At 36.7% G+C, this 25922-nt stretch overlaps 1 protein-coding gene across 4 annotated transcripts in view; it reads right to left on the bottom strand.

The window, feature by feature from the left end:
* The window catches only part of DCAF6 (DDB1 and CUL4 associated factor 6), a 75937-nt gene that overhangs the window by 30666 nt on the left and 19349 nt on the right, over positions 1–25922 (bottom strand). For 3 of the 4 annotated variants that reach the window (XM_053934084.1, XM_053934085.1, XM_053934087.1), the window contains exons 3-10: positions 22747–22839; positions 20005–20190; positions 16519–16632; positions 15322–15457; positions 13194–13408; positions 11197–11290; positions 9774–9893; positions 9312–9557 (exon numbers count right to left, since the gene is read on the bottom strand). In XM_053934084.1, the coding sequence (XP_053790059.1) occupies positions 9312–9557; positions 9774–9893; positions 11197–11290; positions 13194–13408; positions 15322–15457; positions 16519–16632; positions 20005–20190; positions 22747–22839 (1204 nt within the window). Of the gene's footprint in view, positions 1–5404; positions 5573–9311; positions 9558–9773; positions 9894–11196; positions 11291–13193; positions 13409–15321; positions 15458–16518; positions 16633–20004; positions 20191–22746; positions 22840–25922 lie in introns of all 4 variants that reach the window. The other variant, XM_053934088.1, reaches the window with a different exon arrangement.

Genomic DNA, 25922 nt, shown 5'->3' with positions numbered 1-25922 from the left:
TCTAAATCAGAAGAGAAGGATTTACAGGGGAGTTTTTTCAATGGACTAATAAGCCACTTTTTAGAAGGTAAGTCAGAGCAAAAAGCTGGTGTACAGATGCTCCACATCATGAGATGATCTCCTTGTGTTCCATCTGACTTGGCACAGGAATCTGTGCCTCTTTCAAATTCCTTTCAAGGAATTTGTGCCTCTTTGATCTTGGACTCACAAAGTCCATGGCTGGGATTAACTTGTATCAGAAGTGCTAAAGGGAGGGCAGGTCCTGGACTGCAAGCTGAGAAACCTAATGCATGACAGTGATCCCAGCCATGCTCTGCTCCTGCACTCCAATCCTTTCCAAAAGCTCACATGCCCTTGCTTGAAAGGTGTTTTGTGCTGCCAAATATTTCACTTGGCTGGAAAAGCTCACCTCGTCAACTCTGTAATTCAGACCTGTATGATCAGAAGACTGAACTAACATATATTAATTAGAAACATTAAGAAATTACATCTACTACCCTTACCAGCACTTCTAATTTTATTGAGACCTCACACTTTACAGCAGTAAGTAAAAAAGTAGGTATGTTTTGCCATTCAACCACAGTGAGTAAAAATGAAAAGGTTTCTAGGTAGAAGTCCATGGCAATGGAGGCTTAAACCTCCCACATCTCACTGTTGCATCCAAGTCTCCATACAACATTGTGAATGAATTTCACTTTAATAAATGTATATTTAACCAACACACAGGAAACATCCTAAATACCTCAATTAGCATGGTTAAGAATAGAGTTGTTTGTAGCAATTTGAAACCTCCTTGCTTCCTTTTCCAAGTCCCCTGAAGCCACAGATCACCAGCACCCCCTGAAGTGGCTCTGCAGTCTGGAACCCCCACCTCAGGCAGGGGAATCAGCATGACCATGAAACCAGCCTAGAGAAGTTCAGGTAAATGCCTCTTTTTTTAATATATGGCTTTGTTTTGTAAAAAAATCTGAAAAATATACTTTCATAATTTCTTATAAAGCTTTTGAAAAAAAATATTACCAAAACTGTGCCATATAGTTAAAAAAACAAACAAAAATCCAAACTCTTACCTGAGCCTTCACAGGCTGGGTCTGCATCCCAATGCAGTTCACCACTAGTTGTAATGTCACCAGTACATTCTAAACTGGAGCACCACTTAAAGAGGGAACTGGAGATTCATAAATTTGGGAAACCTCAAACAGAAAATAGAAGATAATTTTAAGGTCAGTTATATGCTGAAGGATCTTCCTCTAGTTTGGGCAATCAGCACCTGACTTCACCAAAATATTAGCATGCCACCTTAGTTTTGGTCAAAAAAAAAAAAAAAAATCTTCCTTGCATCACCAGCTTCAGGGCGAGGTCTAAAGCAGTGAGAACTGTTTTAAAAGTCCTAAACTTGATACATGTAGAGGAATCTAAGAAATTAAATACTTGATTTAATAACTATGAATAACTGCTTTCCACAGTGAATAAGCTCTCACATATTGTGCACTTCAAATATTATTTCTACGTCTTCAAATAAAATTTCTACATCTGTGTGTTAGTAAAGAATCTAATGCTAAAAACTGCTGCCATTCCCTCATTCTTCTCCAAAAGCTTTAAGGCAGAAATGAAGGACCAGTTTGCTCTGCTTTAAAGATTGACAGTATAGAGCAACCAAAAGTTTAAAAAAAAAGCCAACTTGCAGCACAGGTTCTGCAATATGCCAGCATGCACATGTATATATCTGCATTCCACAGCAAATGCAGTCTAAAGCAATCTTTTTTCCCTCAAGAAAAAAAAAGGCTAATATTGATTCATGTTTTTGTAGGTAAGATTAGGTACAATGACCACAGCAGGAACCCTTAATCTATAATAGGTTTTTTCTTTTTCACTTCATGATCAGCTGGTTCATGTTCTCTTCTGGAATTCTGTTGAATTCCATCTCCTTAAAATTCTCAGAATGAGAAGTGATGTAGTAATGGTGATGCATATGTGGTATAGCAGCAATAACAACAGGTTAAAAAGGTTTACTTTCTTTGTTGTTTGCATATAGCACATAAATGCAGTTGTTTAAATACTGTACAGGATCTAAATGTTATGAAATGCCACAAAAATGCAAGTGAAAACTAGGCTTTGAGGGAGAAAACATACAATAAATAAAAATCCAAACTAAACTGAAATATTTACCATAGTTTCCCTAATTAACCAAAGTGGCTACCAAAAAAATTTGAATCTATTCAATACCTAAGCAAAGGCTTGAAGACAAAATAGACCTGATCCATGCAGCACACACTGCTTCTAAAATTCAGCCAAATTCCAATTTAGACAATACTTAAGAGGGGTATCCACTAAAACAAAATCTCTGTCATCTGAGACCTTTTGTCTCAAGAGTCAAATAGTGAATCATTATTCCTCTCCCTTTCACATTCAAAAATATAAACTTTTGACCATATTTTTCTAAATAGTGAAGGTTAACTACTACAGATTGATCTTACAAATCCTCATGTATCAGGGAAACAGAATAACTACCATACAGTCTAATTTTCTATTAATCCTGTAAAAGCTTTCAGCTCTTGACATTTTCTACTTGTAATTTCTTACATGGCTGGGATATTTTTCTTCTGTGCCTGCAAAGATAAGGATTAATACTGAAGTACAAATCAGAAGAAGTGGCCTTAGTATCACCCTGAATTCCCTCCAAAATTGCAACTGCAATATAAAATTATACAGATTTTATCAGAGCAGGGACTGAGAACTTGCAGGCACATTTTGCAGTGTAATTTTTTTGTTTGAAAATTTACAACTAGTATGTGCCTGAAAATGGAATACCTGCCTCATGACAGGGCAGCAAAGACAGCATTTCAGGGAAAAAAAAAATTGACATTGTCTCTGTATAGGAATTTATTACTTTTAAAAGACTCCAAACAACTCAGAGCTACTAATTTTTCTCCTACCATGTTTCTGAACAGCCATCTAAGCACAGGATTAGAAAACAACTGTGTCTATGGAGAAGCAAGAGACCACAAAAATGTACAGCTCTGGTTTTCCAAACAAATAGATTTTGAATAAGCAACTTGCAAAAATAACAAAAGGAAAACAAAACAAAGTAACTTTCAAAAAAAGAAATGAGCAAGTACAGAGAATCTCTCCATGCCCAGAGTGCAGAAATCTTATGAAGGAAATAAAAAATGCAAAGGTGATCCCCAGATAAAAGAAATGATCTTCATTTGTTCCCTCCCAGAGCAGGGGAAGGAGGAATGCAATGAAAGAAGATGACGAAGAACAACAGGAATATATTATTTTTACACATGAAATAGAAAGGAAAAGACAATGTAATCTTTTAACAAATTTCTCTAGAACTAATTGACCAAACATATTAAATATTTTCAAATTTAAATTTCTCCTTTTATAACTTCCACTGCCTATACTGCTGAAGGCAACAATTCCACCCACCAGATCAGACCTCAAGAAGTTACATCCTAATGAGCTGGAGGTCAGCAAGAAAAATGGTTCCCCTTTTGTCTCCCCAGAAATAAATGTTTCCATAGCACTGAGTAAATCTGTCTTTCAAAGCAATTATTTAGTAAGTAAAATGGTTAAATTTGCAAATTCATTGTCACTACATGCAGAAAGAGATAAATATTTGAATATTAGTTTCCTCCAAGGCTGTGTATGTGGCTCCTGGTGATCCCAAACAAAAGGACTGGACATTTCCAATAGTTCCCTTAAAGTTTTAAGCATTTGAGAACTCAAAAAACTCCATGAGGCAGTGTTGGGGGTGGTCCAAACTATGTACAAGACCCTCTGCCTCCCAGTCAAAGCAATTACTCAGCTTAAACCTTTCCATTTGTGGCACTATGGATCCTACAGTGTGCTGTAGGAACACCACAGGCAACGGGGAGTAAAAAAATTACACTGCATTCTTGAAGGAGCACTAAGGAAGAGATGGGAGAGATGTATCAAGTGAAACCCAGACCAACACACCCTTCAGAGGTAGTAAAATCTCCACAGATAAACCTCCAGACATGGCTGCAAACAAGCTTTATTCCCTACTTCAATTCAGTAGGAAGCAATTTAGCAAAAAAGAATTAAAAATGAAGGCGTTCTGAAAAGGAAATGCAAGATCAAGATTTATTGTCTGTGTTACAATTTTTCTTCTATCAATACTTATAAATAAATTCTGATGTTCAGTTTGCTGGGGGAAAAAAAAAAAAAAAAAAAAAAAAAACCAACCAAAAAAAACCACCACCAAAATTGATGGATTTTGGTTGGTGGTTTTTTTTTTTTTTTCCCTTGTCCTGGCAGGAAATAGCAGTCCCCTACAAGGCCACCACTGCCACTGCTGTCCTGCTCTCCTCCTACAGTTAACAGGCACCCTGGGTTGCCATCCCCAGACAGGCACACACCCTCCCAGGATGTACTGGTTTCCAAAACACTCTAAAACCTCACTGCAGTATTTTCTAGTGTAGAAAGTTATTCAAAATTCAGTAACTGCATATTGTGACTAGAGCATCAGCCACTGTTACATCAAATTGCTCTGTAGGGCTCCAGATTAAGGAACAGACTGAACCATGGCAAGACAGCTGTAAATGTGCGACACAATCCTTAAAAGCAATTTAGCCACATCTCAACTGCCACAGGATTTATCCACAGAAGAGACACTGCTAGGCATGACTTTGCAACACAAAATACACTGAATTCTCACACAGCATGCAGCTCACTCATTTTTACATGGTGCCACGACAAAGTTTGCTTCAAGTTTATGCTTTAGGGTTTGCCTCTTCATTCATATGCATGCTTCTGCCTTAACTTTCTCAAATATGTTATTGCAAACATATTTGAGGCTTTCTTGTAATAATTTTTAATTTCAGTAAGACAAGAGAGAAAGAAGATGGTGAAAAGAAAAGTTGCTCTGTTCAAAAAAATGGAGAGCATATCCGGAGACTTTGGCTAGGTACAAGTATTTTCACTACACTTATTGTAAAACCATAAAGAGTGCCAAAACTCTGTTTTACTGAGTTGTTAACTCTGATTTAGAACACATGCTAACCCAAAGCCAAGTTGTAAATGTTACTGTTGGATACAAGTAGCACCAAAATGCAATATCAGTGTGCAATTCTCCTTCTACTCAGAACACAGCAATTTCTTGCTCAGCTGCTCTAATGACCATTGCACAAGCCCGATACCATGCACCTAGAAAACCATTTCCACATAGTGCCACTCAACCCAAACATGTTAGATCAATAAACCTGTCCATCCAACTGTTTCCCTGACCATGTGATGATAAACACCACCACATGCAAGGCCAGACAAGCAGCAAATGCAGGAAATGCCTTGTTCTGGAGGAGAAGCATCTCAGCAAACAACAGCAGCACAAACTACAGCTACATCATCTGCTGGAGAAACCTTGGCAAGTGACAACCTGCTGCCTGAGGGTCCTGTGAGGAGCCCTTAGGGGTGGCCTGCTCAGAAGAGGAGGGCTGTGGTGCAGAACCCTCAGCCAGCTCTCGCTGTCTCTGCTGCTCTGCCTTCTTAAGCCTCAGTCGCTGCAGGCCCCTACGGATTATTGCTAACTCGGGTCCCATTAACTCTGACAAACAGGGAGGGGAGACAGAGAAAGGGGAGAGAGAAGCATTGAGCAATCAATGTCTACAACAGAGAGGAGGGGCGGGGGGACTGACCAAAGAGACAAGCAACAGGTACTAAGTGTCATTACAGTGAAAAAAAAAAAAAAACTTACTAACAGCCAGAAATCATAAAATAGAAATATTGAAATTGGTTTTCTCTTCCTAAAGGCATGAATCACAGGACTTAAATGTCCAGGATTAGTGCCATACAATACAGCCCCCTCCCCATCTCCAGCAATGAAACCATTAAACTATTATTTAAGGAAAATAGATACAGCCTGGTTAAATCAAAGCAAAGCACACAACAAATGTATTCATTTTGATGTTCCTAACACACAGAACAAATGAGAATATTTGGTGTAAAACTATGCAACTGTGGTCTACACGTAAGGTTTCAAAATGAATGTAATAGCTTCCTGATGGTTCCAAAAAAAGGTACATTTTGATCAAACCAAACCAGTGCAAAAAGTAACCTGGAACTATGGAAGGAGGTGGCAGAACAACAGCTAAACCAAAAAATAGACTTCTCTATGAACTCATTTTTAATTTCAGACATTCCCTGCAGTTCAGGATTCATAGTCTGAAATCACTGTTAAGTGGTCCTACAGACAAAGTAAGTTATAGGATCATAAGCAATTCTTAGTAGTATCCTCTTAATAGATTATTCTTTTAGTCCCATCTTTAGAGGCTTCACTGTTTTCATCATTTTGTCTTTATTCATTTGCCAGTTAAACTATTTTTGCATGTTTAGTTCATTGCCTCATTCCCAGTACTTTTGCAAACTGTTATAAAATGAGGTGTCCAAGCAATTTTTTATTCTTTCCATGCTCTTTGCAGATTTCCTCCACTTACACAAGTGCTGTGTGGCAAGTGCTCCTCTTTAAATAACACAGATTGTGTCTTTAGCAGTGCCTGAATCACACTGAAATGTTAAAATAGTAGAGAGCATTACATTGGCATGGGGCCTTTCAGCCAGGCAAAAGCTTAACAAATATTCTGTAACCCTTATCCACACAGTGAAACAAACAAATCTTAAATTTTCTTTTATAAAGAGAAACAAACCCAAAACCAAAATCCAGTAATTGGAAAGTTAGTGACAAGCACCAGTTAACACTGAATGGTCATGAGGTTTAATGTACTTAGTTTAATATCATTTCTGGGAAAAACATATTCTCAGTTTATGGTTGATAAGGTGTAAGAAAAATATAGTTCCTAAAAGGAATATAGCATCAAGGAGATTTGCTATGAATTGTTTTCATGTCCCAAAACAATTTATGGAAAGGAAAACTCCAAATAGCCTAGGGAATACTTTTATGGGAATTTCAATGATGCCTAAAATTGCAGTTTTCAGTACTTGCTGCTGATTCAGTTCCACTGAGATAAGAGACAGCCAAAATTTAAGATGTAAAAAGAACTACAATACCAAATTTAAAAGCTGCTATCCTGGATATGCTCAGTGACAACACATTTTAATATATTCCAGAATGTCTAAGCAAATGTTTATTTTGCCAGCAAATGGAGTGAAGAAATAGAAATAAATAAAAACCCCTCAGTTATTGTCACATTCCCATTCAAAATTTAAAAGCAGTTACCTTATATCAGAACACATATTAGGGTTAAGCTTTGTACTAATTAGCCAACTGGCCCCCTGCATCTCCTCCCAGTGCTACCAATGAGTATCTGGAATTTTATTTATTTTAAAAAAAGGTGTTATATTTCACTGTTTGTTGTACCTGATGTTTACTAGTGGCTTAAAATATCATCATTTTATAACTAATATACAGTTTTATGCTAAATGGCCCAAGCAGGGCAAGAAAATAAATTTGTTGTATTCTTCCTTAGTGACAAGCATGACAATCTCCACCAATTTTTCTCACTGTAAACATATATAAAAATTATTCAAATGCTCTGGCAGTAACAGGCTACTGAGATTTTGCACTGATTTTCTTGTTTAATTGTAACTTAAATGTTTAAACTTCTAGAATACACATTCTGCTAAAGAAGTCTGTGCAACCAAGATCCAGCACTAAACCATTTCTGTGCTGACTATTTTGAACAGGTACTTAATCTCTTAATACTTTAAAAAGTAATTCAGATATAGAAGCTCAAATGCTCACCACATGACACATTTTCTGGAACACCAAACCAACAATAAATTTGAACTGTGTATTTATGCAAAGGTATTGTGATTTCTAACACAGGATTACCATGAATGCCCATGTTGAGTGTAAAAATGATTTATGGAAAGCTGTTTACAGGCCTGGGTTAGGAATTCTTGCTCTGATTCTAAAGATGTCATTTCCTGAAAACACATCCTTCATTTGCTGACTCTGCTACAATATTTAAATTTGTATCTGCCATGACTTTACACAAAACTGTGGTTGAAAACCTCTTTTTTCCTTCTTCCACCTTCCAAAATGCCTCCCCAGTCACCCACTTCTTACAACACACTTCTGTCTGGACTTCCTACTAAGCCCCACTGTATTTAAACTACTCCTATTAGCACTTCCCTCTCCTGTCACCTTTAAGTGCAGGTGAACAAGCTCAGGGAATCCTGATGCAGAGGGCAGTGTTTGCAGATAGATTTACAGACTACAGACTGTGAGTAAATAAAATCTCACAACTGAGCAGAGCCATGGGTTATCAGGGTACATAAACATTGCAAAATGGACATTCCCAATGCAGCCTGCTCATTCACAGCTCCTCTGCCCAGGAGCTTCCCCTCTTCCTGAACTCACACATGTTACCCAAAAACTTGTTCTACAGTCACTCCAGTGTCTCTTTTGCACTGCTTCTGAAACAGGATGCTTCTTAGGTGTGCAAATGCCTTGCACTACATTTATGCCTGCATGAGTCCTGTAGACAATTTTAAGCTGCCAATCTGACACCCTGCTTAGACATAGCCAAAGAATCTATCAAAGATTATACAGCAAATTAGAAAGTATCCATTGTCTGTCAACCAACCATCACTACCCCTTTCAAAACTAAATATATTCTGAAGTCCAAAGTAACACTGAGAAAGAAGAACTCTTAGGAAAGAGCTGGATTAAGAAATAACTTCAGCTTCATGCTAGCAGAACAAACTTTTGCTTAGAAATTCAAGTAGATTCAGAGAAAAATATTTTTCTGGTCAGCACAGATTCCTTAAAATGCAGCCTAGAAAATGCATCACAATTCCAGAAATTCTCTCTGGTGCATTATCTTTTTGACACCAACAAAGTTCCAGTGCCATAGCTTGAAGCAATTATGTTTAATATGATAGATACTGACTCTGAAATGTTGAGGATGGAGGTTCCTCCTGAAGGAGACATTCCCTACCTCCCCTGATTTTAACAGGCAGAGGTTCTGCTATTCATTGCACTGATGCTGCTACAGCCAAATCCCAGTGCAAGAGGGCAAGATGTCACTATACTCCATGAAGACAACAGTAAGTTCAAAAAAAAATAAACAAAAAGTTTTTATTTCTACTTCAAAATACTGGTGATCACCTTGCAAATTTCTTTTTCAGACAAAGGTATAGAGTTGATGATTTTACTCTTTCTTTAAACCACAGCTGCCAGCACTAGGTAACTATAAAACACCTAAGTCTCATTAAAGATGCGCAAGGAAGAAAACAAATGGAGATCAATTACCCAAAATATCCTAAAAGAGAATTGTTTCTTATTTTTCACAAACATTATGACAAGATGGATTTCTTCTCACCAGACTGATGCAGCACAGGCTGAGTTGAGGCCCCAAAAGAAGGCCTTTGCTCATTATCAGGAGAGGACAGCAATGAAGTTGAAGGGGGACTTTCTGTCGAAGATGATGTTGAAGGAGCTTGAGCTGACATGGTAGAAGAGGAAGATGATGGAAGCTGTTCAGAACCATCCACTTCCATTGCAGTTTCTGATTCTCTACTAGGTGCCATGTTATTAGTAGCAGGAGCATCAGTCCGATTAGTCCCACCTTTGATTAAAAATAGAAAAAAAAAGCAAGAAAAAGAGCTCAAAAGTAAACTTACTCTGCCTCTAAAGATCCCTTTGCACTATCATTCCAATGGCAAATAAATGTGCTCAGTTCTTCAGTGCACTAAAATTTTATTTACACCTAGGAAAGGCTGATATTCCAAGCCCGCACATCCACTATAAACACAATTTCTGTTGTTGAAAAGAAGGAAATCACCTCTGGACCGTGATCTTCCTCGTCCTCGATTGCTCTGTGCAACTTCACTGGCTTCTTCAAACCACCTTGACAGCATGTCTGACATCCTCTGCATCAAAGAGACATTGGGACTCTGCTCCCCTGTAGAACAAGTGGTGCTGAAGTTTTATCTACAAGATTACCAAAAAGTTCCTTTCCCCTCCCTCATTTCTTCCAGGAATGGAGACCTCACCCCCCTTCTCCCACAAGAAACATTTCCTTCAGCCTGTTCCCAATGCCCCTGTCTATCCCCATTTCCACAGTACAGGTCTCTGACCCTCTGCTGGGATCCCTCATTCCCCTCCTGTAGCTCAAGCAGAGCAGCTCTGACCTTGAAAAATGGAATTGCAACACAGACTAAAGGTGGTTAAGGATGCCATAGGGAGGGAATATTATCATCATATTCAAAAAAAAGATTTCAGAAGCCCACAGGCAACAGAACCACATGCAGATTGTAAAGGAGCAGATGGGATCACACCCCCCCAGTGTTTCTAATCCAGTAATTCCAAATACTGGAGGAGCAAAAAGACAGACTAAGGTAAGAGGGCAGGCTCACGTTCCCTCCCTAAACAGCTTCTCCTACTGCCTGTGTCAGGTACAGAATCCCAGACACTGCTATTCTAGTCTGGGGAAAGAACAACAGCACAGAAAATCTGGAAAGGGAAACTGTAGGCAGAAAAGGGAGGAAGATTAAAGGGAACTGGAGTCAAATACATGGAACCCCACAGCTTGTCAGATTTAAACAGAAACACATTATTAGCTGAAAATTAAGATGAGTGACAAAAAAGGCTCTGCCCCGCTTTGGTATCCCAATTTTTGATTCACAAGCATAGCTTTGGAAATTATTTTTTTACTAAAATCTCAAGCAATTGAGATTTTAAAATTATTATAAACATGAAAATATAAGCATAAAAATTAGCCACCCTGTGTTACTAAATGACATAAAAATGAAAAGTATAATATTAGAACCCTATTGCTTTGAATTCCAGTCCCCTAATGTAACCATTACAGAACACTTCATTTGTAATTGTGATTGCATATGAGGTGTGACTGGGAAAAAAATAAGTGCTGGTGTTAGTCCCTGAGCAATTACAATGAAAAAAAAGTTCTCCTTTACTTACATCAGCGTAAATGAAACAATATAATTTTCCTGGTAAGAATATTTTCAATATTTTCAATTTTAAAAATCCTTTTACAAGAGCAGCTCTGTGCTAAACTCTAAGAAAACCATCTTAAAGCTTGGCTGATTGTTAAAACAAGGACAATCTGAAGCATGTATTTTGGGAATACTTCAGAAAAACTGGAAAATAAAACCCAAACCAAAGCAAGATAAGAACCCAAACTGAAACAAAAACCCAACAAAACACAGGAGCAAAGACAACAACCCCCCTTCAAATGCTTTTACCATCTCTCTCTCTCTCACTCTCAGGCCTTGCTCTTGGCCCAGTGTCTGACCAATCCCCTCTGAGCCGCAGACGTTTAACGGGAGGCTGACGTAACTGGGGGAGAGAAAAAAAGAGAAAAGCATCACACAGTTATTTCATGTTCTACAGTACAGGATTCTAAGCCTAAATATAAATCTCTATTTTCTTAAGTCACCTAAATTCTTATCTGTCACCAAAACACAGAATGTCAGCCTTATGTTCAGACTAACCATGAATAAGCACAACATTTACCAACAAAATGCACGAGTTTTAGTTTTAACAGCCTGAATAAATGATTCCCAGAACTAATGCAGCTTTTATTTTAAACTAACTTCATGTTAATTGAATCTTTCTATAGTGGCCAAAAATGATTATGGTTTTCTTAAATTCACCCTGAATTCTGCAGAAATATTCACCTCTTCACATTAAAAACTATGAGTTTCAGTTTAATGAAATGTGGATTTGTAATTGAGGAAAAGGAAAAAAAATCAGACATATGAAAAAAAAAACATTTTATGCAAATAAACTTCGGTTTATTTTTTAACCTATTTTCTTTTTAGTTTTTATAGCACTTTTTTTACAGCAGGAAGTATAAAACAATCACTAAATGGGTGGTATAATTTTCAGCAACTTCAAGAGAAATAGAGAGTGCTTTGCTCATTTAGAAAGGCAGGTCAGAGTTTGAAGTCAAGTGTATTGGCTGGATATTTCTGACCTTAACAAAAATAAAGAAACCAACCAACCAATTAAAAAAAAAAAAAAAACCAAAAAACCAAAAAAAAAACCAAAAAAACAAAAAAAAAAAAAAAAAAAAAAAAAAAAAAAAAAAAAAAAACCAAAAAAAAACCAACCACCAAGCAAAAAAACCCCAACCAACCAACCCAGAAACTGCTGACAATTTTAAACTAAATGCCCTGTGGTGAAAGCGTATCAAAGTTTTGACTTTCATGACTCCACCAGCAGATTTCAGAAGAAGTCTTTACATTTCTTCTACTCTATACAGCTTAAAGCCAGGCTGAAATAAAAATACTCAAGCAATAACATTTTTAGGGATAACAACAAGGACAAAGAATAAGCATTTAAAAGCAAAATTCCTGACTGTATTCCTGACTAAGAAAACACATAACGTAAAATGCGTTGGAGAACTTTTAAAAATGGTTCCGAACAGATTCTAAGAAAAAGGAGGAAGGAAATGTCAACATCACACTTCTCACAGCAAAAAGGAAAGGAAAGAGAAATCATCATTATGATCATCACATTGATCCTGCAGGTGAGGACAGCGGGATGCTGACAACTCATTGAGAACTCCCTTGTGGCCTCAAACTAAAGATGAGGATCTAAAGATTCAGAGTTTGTGAAAGGGTGAGCAAAACACCAGAGGAAAAAGCAGTGGATGGTTGGGAGAGTGCAGGGAGAGACAGCAACAACTTCACTGCAATTAAAGGCATTTTTAAAATATTGATCAGAAAATTTAGAGTGGAAGGGTCAACATCATTGTAATTGAGCTGATAATTAACAACTGCTTGAGTTTTGAAAATTTTAATACTGCTCAGTAATAGTGGCTCACCTCCTTGATCTAAACATCTTGTACTCTCTCATGTCTGCCAGGAAATGATAACTTTTACCAAGGAGCATTAACATTTGATTTCAGGAATATGCTTGTCGTGGCATGAAAAATAACAGAACACAGAGTGACTGCCACCCTTGCTGGTCTGATGCCCCAGGGTTCAGGCAGATGCCTTCTCATCCCCAAGAGAGGGAAATCAGATGAGAAAGAAAACCCGAGTGGCAAAATATTAAAAATAAATACATAAATAAATATTTAAAATACACATTTTTTGTCACAATCTACTTGTCACACCTCAGTCTATGACCAGCAACGTTATTTTTAGATTAAAGGGGAGCACAACTGATAGTATTTCTTGTGTGCTGCAAGTTATAAAACATAAAATATTAAAGGAGGGCATCAATCACTTGCCTCTTCCCTTCTCTCTTCTGCAGAAGGGACTTTAAGTTCTCGTGCTGTGTCATCCTTGGGATCAAACAAGTAAATGTAATCTGAGGAGTAGCTCACAAGGATCTCTTGGCCATCTTCACTGTAACACAGGGATGTTACCCTGCAGGATTTGTTGTTGAGATGAGGAGGGACAAAACGTGCCACCATTCCAACAGTGCCCCTGCCAGCATAATTCCCTTTATTTAAAAAAAAAAAAAAAAAAAAAGAGTGGGAAAAGAGAAGAGGAAGAAAAGAATTACCCACTTACTATTGCAAATTTTCAACAGCTTCAATAAACCCCTTATTTGGCATCCAACAAAAGATAATCAGGGAAAAACTACGTATCCTGTAGTTTCTGCAATAATTTTGATCTGGAGAATGACATATATCAGATTTTACAAGTCTTTATTATTTTTGTTTACTAATTCTATGTACATTACAAAAAACAAAAGTTGAAAATGCACACAGAGATATCTAAATGTCTCACATACCCACCACATGGTGTTGTATGGAAGCTATCTGTCAAATGTGGCACAAATGGAATTTTTAGAACCAAAAACCACAAAACAAAATAACCACAAAATAATGCAAATATATATCTACATACAAATGAGAAAGGAATTCCTTACATGAAACTTTGAAAATTTAGATCATACATCTCTTTTCTACACAATTTGTTAAAAAAATACTATTTTTTCTTTAAAACAGAATAACACTCTCAGTTCAAAAATGCAGAAACAGAATAACACTGTCACTTTGAAACTGCAGAACTATACACTACATTGGATTTATCATGCTTTCCTGATCACTCACCTCCAATCCAAACACTAAAACAATCTTAAATTCTATAATTACAAGTTTGTGAGCAGATAAAAGTTACCTATAAGAAGCTCTAAAACTGAGAAAACCAGACTGTTCCAAAACCTCTTCATTTGGCATGTAACTGTCAGCTACATGGCAGAAATGACTGAATGAAAATCAAGTTTGCTTACTGGACACAGAATAATTAACCTCTTAAAAAACCAAAACAAAAAAAAAACAAAAAAAAAACAAAAAAAACCAAACAAACAAAAAAAAAAAACAACAACAAAACAAAACAAAAAAACCCAAAAACTCCACACAACCCCAAACAAGCAACAGAACACTATACCACTATTTTTAAAAAAACAGTCTTCAAAATCTTTATTTTTCTCTCTTTTGTTCTCCAGGCCAAATTCATGTTATTCCTGTACTCTACAATACTAAAACACACAGAGAGGACATTTTAGTCAACCCCCAGAATCTTTTCCCAGGCACTTCTCACAGAATTTTGCTAACCACTGTGATGAAAGGGAGAACTCCTATAGAATGTCAACCTGATGAGAGGGATATTTTTATGTTTAGTGATCTTTACTGTTCCCTTTCTTTTCCACCGCAGTCCTCAACAGGAAAATGCTGCCCAGATGACAGATTTTGTGCCACTGCTTATTGACAGGAATGCCACAGCTGTATTATAAATTCCTATGTGCCCAAACACTTACCATACATTATAACCAAGAGCTATGCTAAAGTGACATAACACATTTTTGTGCACATGAAATTTTTCAATAAAATCCTTAGGTAAGCATGCCAGCTCTCACGTGAGGAATCTGCAGCTTTTCAGTGAAATTGTGTTGGGTACAGCAGTAACTACTGCAAAGGCAAGCACAGTGCAGGATATTATGGAGTTCATAAGATCTCCTCCCATAAGAAGTATCAAGTTCCAGCACATTAGAGTACAAGACAAGAAGTTAATTAAAATTCAGGTGGATCACTGGAGGCTGCAATTCCTGGCTTTTTGGAATCCTGGAATCACACGATTCAAGACAAAATAAGAGACATTACAAAATGTCCTTTTCTGCATTCAGTACACAATGCATTCTGAGATGCATGAAGAGATTAGGTTTACTTTGAAGATTTCTGCATTGGCAAATATTAGAGTGAAATGACTATTATTACAAACCATAGTTCCCAGAGAAGGAAATGTATTTCTGCAGTGTTACACTTGAGTCATTCACCACCTATTTTGAAAATAACCTGAATTTGGCACTGCCAGTGGGTAGAAATGCTCACTGCACAGCGTGGCTCCTACCTGTTGCCCTTGTGCCAAGCATTCTCCTGTCATAGATCCTCACTGAGCTGTCAGAACAGCCTACAGCCAGGTAGTAGGGGATGGGTGGACAGATAGCAACAGAGGTGGCAGCACGACGGCAGTTTATTAAAATATCCTGGAACACACAAAAGTGCAGCATTGAAATAATAGCTCTGAACATTTGAAGTATAATTCTTTTTTGTTTTGCTTTGTTTCACTACACAGGCCACTCCCTTAGTCAAGGAGATTTTGAGAAAATAGGTCTGGCCTGTAAAGACAGATCATAAAAGTGTTATCAGAAAAGCCACTGCAAAGAAGGAAAAACTACCAGAGAAAGAAAACTGGTACCAGTACAACTGAAAAAGAAACCTAACCAAAACAAAAAGACAGGAACATTTAAAAATAGATAAGCTAAAAAATACAGACTTATAAACTACCTTGCACCTTGGATTTTCTTGGAAATACAGTAACTATGGAGGTGGAAGAGTACTAAATATGCAGAAACAATTTAAATCAATTGAAGGATCAGAACAGGTTCCATCTACTGGCAGATAACTGGGCAAAGGGGAAAAAATGAAAGAAACCCCTAGAACTGGTACACGTGCACAAGGCTGAACAAAATTAATCAAGACTAGCAATACATACTTCAGTAGTTTTGTTCCAATTCAATATGAATATTGTTGCTAAAATTCAAACACTGGGAATACCAGTAATCTAATATAATTCATTACCAAATATTTTCTTACAGAGGGACAAAGGATGCTCAAGAATACAAGGCTGCAGGTGATTCTCAAGGCTCATTTTTTGCCTCCAGTTTTGCACTCTCTATTATTAATGTAAACCAGATTAAAAGATTCAATTTTAACAATTTTTTCTACTATATCTGAAGCTTCACACCACAGCATTTTTATAAAATAATTTTTAATAAAATAAAAAAATGCCAAAGGAGATATTAAAATTAAAAAAGAAAAATGAAAAAAGACTGCCCAAACTTTGTTTCTTGGGAAACATGCTGCCATTTCCACCAATGACCTTGAAATCTATTATTTCTAAAAGCTTGACCAGAATTCATATCATGTGTTTGTGTGATGCACAGCTCTACATTTAGGTAATCTTTATTAAAATATTTTTATTCCTATTTTACTTATTATAATTACCATTAATAAAATAATCTCTATTAAAAGGTTTCATTCTTACATCTTTACAATCTTCCTTTGTGCAACTTGTTTTGATGCGAGTATCAAACCATCTCACGGTGCCATCCTCACCACAAGAGAGGAAAGTGTAGGGATCATTTGGTACTGTCATAACCTGCTCAAAAGACAAAAAAAAAAAAAAAAAGGTTATTAATACCTCCAGAAATAGCACTAGTTTAAAAAGAAAAGCATCAATATTTAGAGCAGCAGTAAGGCAGTTAGGACTCAAGTCAAGCTTTCCAGTGAAGTAATGCGAAAAATTGAAAAACTGATGATGTTTCCTCATTTTCAAGAAAAGTTTTGAACTCTTGAAGTCAAAGGAAACTTTTAAATGTCACATAAGATTAAATATCCATAGGTCAAGGCTTACAGTTGTTTCTATTATCTTTTAATGCACAACATACATTTACTGCAATCATTTTTCAGATAACTTATCAATTTGCTGCAACAACAAAAGCTCTGTTTACTCTCTATCAAGTAATAGGAGACAATTACAAAGTCCTTAGAAGTCTGAATGCCTTGAAAATACTAAATGCCTTTTATTCCCATTGGGCTATTCCTTTACATCCTAGGTAGTTCCCTGCAGCAAGTCTGCATTAAAGGCTGTTACCAAGCTACCCCCTCACTGCAATTTTTTAATTTTGAGAGAGCACTGTACTGAGTTATTTTTCTAAGCTCAGGCCTTCTCCAGCTATAGGGACAACTCAGATGGAGTCTCAAATAAATGGCTTCACTCAAAGCCTCCTCAAGACAAAATAAAAAAGCAAGTGACCATAATGTTAAATATGACCTGAATTCCACAGGCCAGTGAATGCACAGGAAATGCCAGTTTACTTACACTCTGTCTCTTAGAACAGAAAACAGAGAATGTTGTGGCAGTATTTTTCTTTTCCTACACTCCTGCTACTGTCAATAGAAATTTATAAAGCAACAACAATGGTTAATAGTGTAACACATTCATGGAACACAGAGCATGAGTGATTCTTTAACATTTTAAATGAGATGAGTTCTCACCTTCACTTCCCCAAATTCTTAATAAAAGTAACTTATGCAAATCTCTCTTCCTGAAATGGGGTCACAAAGGTAACAGCTGAAGGCTTCAGCCTCTCTTGTAAGGCTCAGCACAGTAACTGAGACAATGCTTGCTGTGCCAAATAAGAAGTCTAACTTGCAGAACAAAGCCATGGTTTGAATACCAATAGAACAATAAACTTCTGAGCTATGACCACTATTCCTCAATATATAAGAGTAACATATTGAAGACTGTTTTTCACTACATATTTCATTCAAATTAACTTTATTTGAATAGTTATAGAAGTTAGCAATTGTTCTTCAATCCACTAAATTCTTCCAGCATTTAGCAGAGCTTTCAGTGAAAACATTTTGCTCCAATAATGTTGCTGAACATGACAAGCTCTTATTTCTAGAAGCTGTGTTTTATTTTTGTTCACACTGATGCTATTTTACCCTATACATGTAATATAACTTGCACATGGCAACTTTTATGTCCAGTGTTCAAAGACATCCCAAGTACTTCATAAGCACTAAACCAGAGAAATGGAGAAGTGCAAGCTCCAATAATTGAGTCAATATTACTACATTTAAGTTCAACAAGTACACATTATAAATATATATATATAAAATTGGTTTTTTACTAACTACAATTTTGTTTGCTACTTAACTTTAAAAGTGTATAGCTATATGATCACTTCACTGTATTTAAAACAAGGAAGTAAGATGTGTTTATAAAAGTACATTCTCCTTCTAAAATGCAATTCACATGAAGGGCAATAAAGAAAAGATTTGGCTGAGGAAAAACAAACTTGTCAAGGTCTTGTACAAACAAAAAATTCTTCAGAAACATGTCTCAAGAGCCTCTCCCTCTACTTACTCTATTCTCACTCAGAAGTAAAAACAATTGTACAATTATCTCACAGTTTACAATGATCTACACCAATTCCCACATTCCTCTGTTTCATGTTTTTGCAATGTCTTGAACTGCCACAACCTCCAAGAGCTGTATAAATCCAAACCACATTCAAATTTAGAATTGGTACCTCAGGGGCAGCTTTTAGCTTTTGTTATTTAGAGAATCCAGTGAGTCAAAGTTCTATATTTAACATGATGATGTGGTTACATACAGCTGGGCAGTACCATAACAATTTTTAGAAATTATCTCCTCACTCCAGGAACCTCTCAACCTCAGTGCAAAACAGGATAAGAAAATTAACTTCATAAAGAGACAGAGTTGTTAAAACAGCCAGTGTCATATAGAGGTTTTGATATTCCTTCCATTAACAGTGTTTAAAAGCAGCAAAACCAAGCAAAACTGTATCACACTCCTGTCATTTAAAACAACTATAATGCCCTCTTTGTTAACATTATTGCTGAATAAAAATCATCCCAAGTAAGACCATTTTGATGGTGCAGTATAGCAGGGAAATGTAATTGGTGTAATTACAACCATAAGGACACCTTTACTACAGGAACAAAAATTAACTCTGGCAGTACTTCAGCCACTTTCTTTTTTCACACACTGCAATTCTTTTTATGAGGAGTGTTTAAATATTTTGTTCATTTAACATGCAATGAAAGAGATCTAAAAGCTTGCTATGAAATCTGAGCTGAATGCATAAAAAACCAATGGATTTGGGATTTTTCTCCCCTGTGCGTGTACTGCGGTAGTATTAAAAAAGCCCCAACAAATAAACAGTGAAAGAAACAGGAACATTTGTAACCTACCAAAAAATTACAATTCTTTCTATTTTTAGCACAGTAAGTTTTCCAAGCAGCAGCTTCTGCTGTTATTTAAAAGAAGCAGATAAAACAATAAACCTTTCTATTTTCCTAATTTAAGTAACACTTGCTTCCTCACTTGCCTAATTTATATGAACAAAACTTCTAATGGAGGACTGAAAAGACTGTGGCTGAATTTACACCTAAAGAGTTAACTAGAATACACAATAGAAAAATTACCTACAACTGTAAACCCATTTTTCAGCTTAAGCTGTTCACACATGCTGAACTAAGCATTTCTTAGAAGGATCTAAATTGCGAAAAAGTCACGAAACTGCTGAAAAGTTCATGGAAGAGGTAAGGGGCAGGAGGGGAAGAATAAAAATAAAAATGCAAAACAGTCACTTCCCCCTCCCCTCAACCTACTTCAGGAAGAAATTCAGAGCTCAATTTAAATCTGTTTTGCTCTGCAGAACGTTCATTCAGTGAAGGTGAATTCATATTTGCAAAGTGGTCTATAACAGCACCACTTTTTGCAAAGTTCTCAATTTAATTTAGACAGCACATTTCTCTGTTCAAGCCTACTTTTTAAAAGGAAAAAAAAAGCAACTCAAAAAAGACAGAAGAAAAGTTCTGTAACTCTCACTGCACTAAAACAAAGTTTTCAGCAGTCTGGTTAAAATCTTGGGACACGATACAATAAGATATGTATTTTACCCATCTTAAAATTATCATTTACTTGACGAGGTACCTCGTAGGTAGTCCCATAGTGGCAGGTGTACTGGCATTGCCTGTTGGTCTCTGCATCCTGTTCAACATTCGTGTAGAAAATGACTCCGTCTCCGGAACAAGAAACAATCTGTTTGTCATTGGTGCATGGTAGGAACTTTGCGCTGAAAATATTGGCCCTGTGTCCTGAGCGAATCGTTGTGAGAACCTGAAGAACAAAGGAAAAAAGGAGGCTGCAGCAGGTCAGTGTTTCCCAAGAAACTAAAAATGGAAAAAACTCAAGACTGTGAAATACCAGTTATGCACAGGGACCTACAGTTCAGCACAGGAGAACAGAGAAGCTGTCTTTACACCAAATTTATTCTAAGAACAACATGGTTCTACAAGAGAGATTTGGTCAGGCATTTGCATGAAGTACTCTGCAAAATACAAGGGCTGGAATGCAGCTGCAGCTTTGTTTTTGCAATGCTGGTTCCAGAGCACGTCAGGTTTCTCAAAGTGAAACATTAGTCAGGGTGATGGTGCAGCCACTCAGCATGTCAGTGAGGAGAGACTTAGAAGATCTGGGATATTGTAAGCCAAGAAGAATAAGGCACTGCAATCCAAGCCCTTAAAATTGATGTTACTCTTAAATTCACTAAAAAAGGAGAAGTGATGTTTATAAGGAAGAATGTTTTGAAACTAGCCAAAAATAAATAAACACTTAAGAACTTGATTATACAGGGCAATAAACCAGGACTTGACTTAGACTCTCATTCATCTACATTAAAGCAGAGAAACATATGATTTACTTCACCATCGCAGCTGATTTTAAACACTTTGTGGTGACTCTTTATCCTTCCTCACATACTTAGTTCACCAAAACTGAAAAAGCCTCCACATGCTTTCCTGTGAACAAGTAAACATTATATTCTTATCTCCCCCATCTGCAGCATTTGAATCAAATTGCATTTTCACCACTCCCATTAGGAAAGAAATACTCACCAAGTTGTTTACAGTATGAAAATTACTTCCAAATTTCCACTCAATTAACTTAATCAAAGGAAGTGTTTTGCAAATGAAGTTTCTCTGTCAGTAGCAGCTCATGACTAACAGTTCAGATATGCTATTTCACACCTTTTAAATAATTCCCACTAAAAAAGTTTAACAGTGTATCTGCATATTCTGAAAGATACAAAATATTGATGGCTGAAGTCTATTTTTGCTACTCTACCTAGATAATAACAGAAAATATGGTAATAAGGATATTTGCCAAGATGACAGAATTACAACACAGTTCTGATACCAATTTGCTGCCTTTTCCTCTATAGATCCTCTTACACAACCAGAAAAAATTAAGCTAACAATTTTAACACTCATTAAAAATCACATCTCTAGTACATTTCAGGAATAACACTGATTATTGAGTCTTCTTGCTGGTACCTGCTGTTTTATAATTGCATTTGCATTGGGAAAAAAATAATTTAAAAATCATCTTCTCCTCCACTGTTACAAAAAATAAAAAACTCAGCTAACTGTGAAAAATAAAAAAGAAAACAAAACATCGCCCATATTCCTCATTAGACTTAAGTAGAGAAGTGGTACACAATAGGTGTGAAAAACCGTCCCATGAAAGCATAAAGCAGCACCTTTTAAAATATTACAATATCTTAATTTAAAAATTTTATAATGAGCAACTGTCCTATAACAGGATATTAAAATTAACTCTGCACAACAAATAACATTGAACATCCTTTATTTGCACAAAAAATTCTTTCTCTGCAAGTCACTCCACCAACACTCACTTTGGAATATATCCATCATCCACTTCACAGCTGTCTTGGATACCACTTTTCTAGCAGAACTCCCAGTCCAAGAGAAACCCTATCTAGTGATACTGATCTGAACTTTCTGGCTGACACCATAATTGAAAGGAAGAGATGAAGTTTGGAAGCTCTGGCTTATTTGGAGAGGTGAGCAAAGGGCCTTACCTATAGGCACAGGCAACACTCCAAACCACCACAACCCTTCAGGAAAGCAAACTATTATTTTCTACTCCAACTCTCTTCCACCATATCTTCTGTTTCTCCTGCACATTTAATTTTTGAGCATATCCTCGGGGTTTGGTTGTCAGCCTCTGAGAGGACACAGCTCAGAGCATCTGTTCTAGCAAACTATCAGCAGTTCCTTCAAGAGAAAGGTGTGGGACAGTGCCACTACCTGATGGATGCCAGCTGGCACTACTGGGAGTCTTTCAGCTGTGTTGCAATCCTTATTTCAGTACAAATTATTCTCCATCCACTTGCAGGCACACGCAAGGCAACGTAATTTTACATTGGAGTGAACTATTTTAATCAAGATTGACACCCCAACAACATTACACAGAAAGACATTACATACAGTACATTACACAGAGCAAAAAATACAGTATTTTAAAACTGAAGTGAGAGGGAAACAGTTTATCTGACTACAAGATTTCATGAGAATTACTGAATCCTATTGCTGGTCCTGACACTAATCTGTGGTGAGACCATGTTCCCTTTGTGCCCGGCCATGTACCGTAAAATAGGATAATACCAGTGTCACAAAGGATTAGAACTTTCAAGTTTTAAAGCACTGTGAAATTTTGTTCCCATTTATATACACTAGGAAGTGCATGATATTATCTTTTTCACATAATAATGAATATCTGAAAACTGATATTTTGAAAAAACCTTTTAATGCCTTGGAAAATACTAACTTGCATCCTATTTGAAAATTAACAAGCAGCAAGAAACAAACCTACCTTTCTGCTGTAGGGGTTAGTAATGACCAGGTTAGTGTCATCTGAACCAGATAAGATATATTCTCCTGTATCATTCCAGCAAATTGTATTCACCTGCATGAATAAAAAAAAAATTGTTTAGACTTACATTAATTCAATTTTAACCATCAATACTCATCCAACACAATAGAAATAGGAGTTAACAAATTCAACTGAAACGAGGTAATTTCTAAGCAGCTAGCATAAAAAAAAATTGTGTTTTTAAAACAAATTGATAAGGGAATCACCTGCTTCACCTATAGCATCTCAATTACTCCCTCTGCTCCTCAAGAGTTCATCAGGTAAATTAAGCTTCCCACAGTAGCCACAATTTTACACACTCAGGTGCTTTAATGTACCAAATCTACTCCACAGAGAGTTCTCTGAATTTGAACTGGAGGGCATCACAGTGCTCTCGTTATTGTATCTTCACCATATCCAAATTCTGACCATCCATTCATTTCTTTGCAAGCTTTTCAGTGACCACACCTTCTCAGGGAAAAGCACTGCAGAATCCATCCCAGATCCCTTTTGAAAAGTGTGAGTATGCTGGGAAAGAAGAATCCTACAGCGAGGTACAGAATTGTACTGGGAGAGCTTTACAATATATTTCCTTATCAATTCTCCTTTTTACAAGACTGTGCTTAATAATGTGTCAGTGAAACAAAGCTGTGAAAGCACTCAAAATCCAGGAAGCTCAAAAGGTATCCTCCAAGCAGCAGCTCATGCACAAGCACCAAAGACTGCATGCAAGACCATTATTATTTCAAGTAAGCCTCTAAAATACCTTCAAATGTCAAACTGCAGCCATCACCATTTTCTGCTGGCTAGATTCTGTTGGCAGAACAGCTGCCTTAGTATGATGTACCAGACTGGATTACAGAATTGGTAGAAAACCCACTTTGTTCTGAATTATTTTCTTATGCCTTTTTTTTTTAATTCAAATGTTTCACTCTGAACCCCACCCAATAAAAATATTTTTTTTTAATAAATACACTCATTCTAGTTGCTTTTTTAATGGCAAGTTTAGATGGGGTTAGTTGGAAAATCAGAGTTAGCAGTTTCAGGTGGATCACAGGGACAACATCACCTTGATATTCTCAGGTGGAGGAACTCGAGGAGAGATCTTGGTGTTAAACAAACATGCCTATGCCAGGGCTAGGTCAGTGCTCAGCAGCAGTCAGATATTGTTAAGATTTATTAGGAAATGCACAGAAGAGCAGGGTATACACCCATGCATGGCAATCCCACATGTTCCACACTACGCAGTTTGGGTTCGTATCCCGCTCCCATATTCTCCATTTCTACTACTGCCCACTTGGAAAGAGAAATTATGACAAGGAATTACTGGGGTGCTCACAGATATCTAACACTTTTTATTGTAAGAAGCAAATAACTTGTACTGCTCTAGGGAAGGGAAGTGATAGAAGCTTATGAGAACATGAACAACATGGAAAAAGTAAAAAATAATTTTTCGTGGATCTTGACAGTACCGGAAATGGGAGGCCTTAAATGAAACAATCCAATGACACATGGCTTTTTCATTAAACTGGAAATCTTTGTTATGGAACACACTAAACACGAGAAGTGGAAGGATATACATATTCATCAAAGAGAAATGAAAAATTATCAGAAACAAAGGTGCAGCTTCCACCTCCATCTACCCATTAAAGCATGATATGTTATCCAGAACACCCATTAAATACCATCTGCTTGCCCTGTCTCAACTTCCTTCAAAAATATGTGCTGGCCACTTTCAGGGCCAAGTTATCAGGCTCCACTGAGCTTTGGTATGACCTTGCATGGCTACTCTTATGATTTTATAACTCTGGCTTGTCAATCACCAAGAACCACAATTTCAACTAGCCCCCAAAACCATCTATCATTGAAATAACCTGTCCTGACAATGGCTGTACTCTAAAATGTTGTCAAACATTGCACAGCACTACAGTGAGGGCAAACACATAACTCAACAATGTTTATTTTCATCTACATTTCCTCTCAGGCAGAAAAGTATTATTATCATTGCCCTAAAGAAACTAAAATGCTAATGTAAGAACACAGGAATAGAAATAAGAACAAAACACTGAAGAAACAAGGAAGCTACTGAAATTTTTAAAGTCATGATATAAGAAAGAAAAGTTAGCACAAAAAATTAAACAAATTGAGGGGGTGGATGTGTATATTTATGTACAAACCCAAAATCTGAAGGGCAGCAAAGCAGAGAAACATTGAAGATGCAAAGGGGAGACGAGATTATCTAAATTGCAGCATCACAAATCTACTAAGACATCAATCATTCTCCTCCAAAATTCCAATTTCATTGCAATAATTGCCTCAGTTGAGCAATTTCAATATACCCTGCCCAGACCAAAGTTGGTTCAAAAATAATCCTGAATGACATAACCAAATTACTAGAGGTCTGTAACTAAGCAGGCTTTTTTATTCTGTACCCAGTCAGCTTCTCAGCATTGCTGGCAACAAATAACTCGAAGCATAACAAAGTCTTTCCATGAAATAAGCTTGTTTTGGGTTTTTTTCAGAGACTTTCCAGTCAATATACACAGTGTTCAGTACAACCTACTACCAACACTGAATAACCCAAATAAATTTGCATATGGATCACTAAAAACAGATGCTCAAAAAATACAGATTTAAAAAAGGTTCTCTTCTCATTCCATGGTAGTAAACTACTAAAATATAGTGTAAAACAAGGACGGGTTCAAAAATTGCTTTTTATTTTGAAAAAGCTACATATTGTACTACCTGCACTGCCACTCAAGAGCCAACTAAAAGTATAATGTAAGTTACTATTCTGAGGGTTTGGAAACCTTGTGAAAGGGTGCTGGAGCCAGAAGAAAGGATCCATCAAACACAAATGACAGACAATTACTAACAAGGTAAGAAAAGCCGAAGGGTGTGAAATTAGCTTGTTTCTATTAAGTACTCCACATTATTAATTGCATCTAATTTTATTTGTCACTCATCTAGCCTTGCAAGGAGTCAGTGGGCACTTTTGATTCATTAGTCAATTAGTCACATATAAATTTACTATCTCTGTGTTTTCCTTAACAACAACACAGGAGGCAGTGCAGCCAATCCTCAAAAAAACAAAAACAGCAAAGTCCTCACTTCCATGCAAAATGACATCAGAATCA

This window comes from Vidua chalybeata, chromosome 2 (assembly GCF_026979565.1).
Source record: "Vidua chalybeata isolate OUT-0048 chromosome 2, bVidCha1 merged haplotype, whole genome shotgun sequence".
Lineage (NCBI taxonomy): Eukaryota > Metazoa > Chordata > Aves > Passeriformes > Viduidae > Vidua > Vidua chalybeata.
This window is presented reverse-complemented; position numbering and strand designations above follow the sequence as displayed.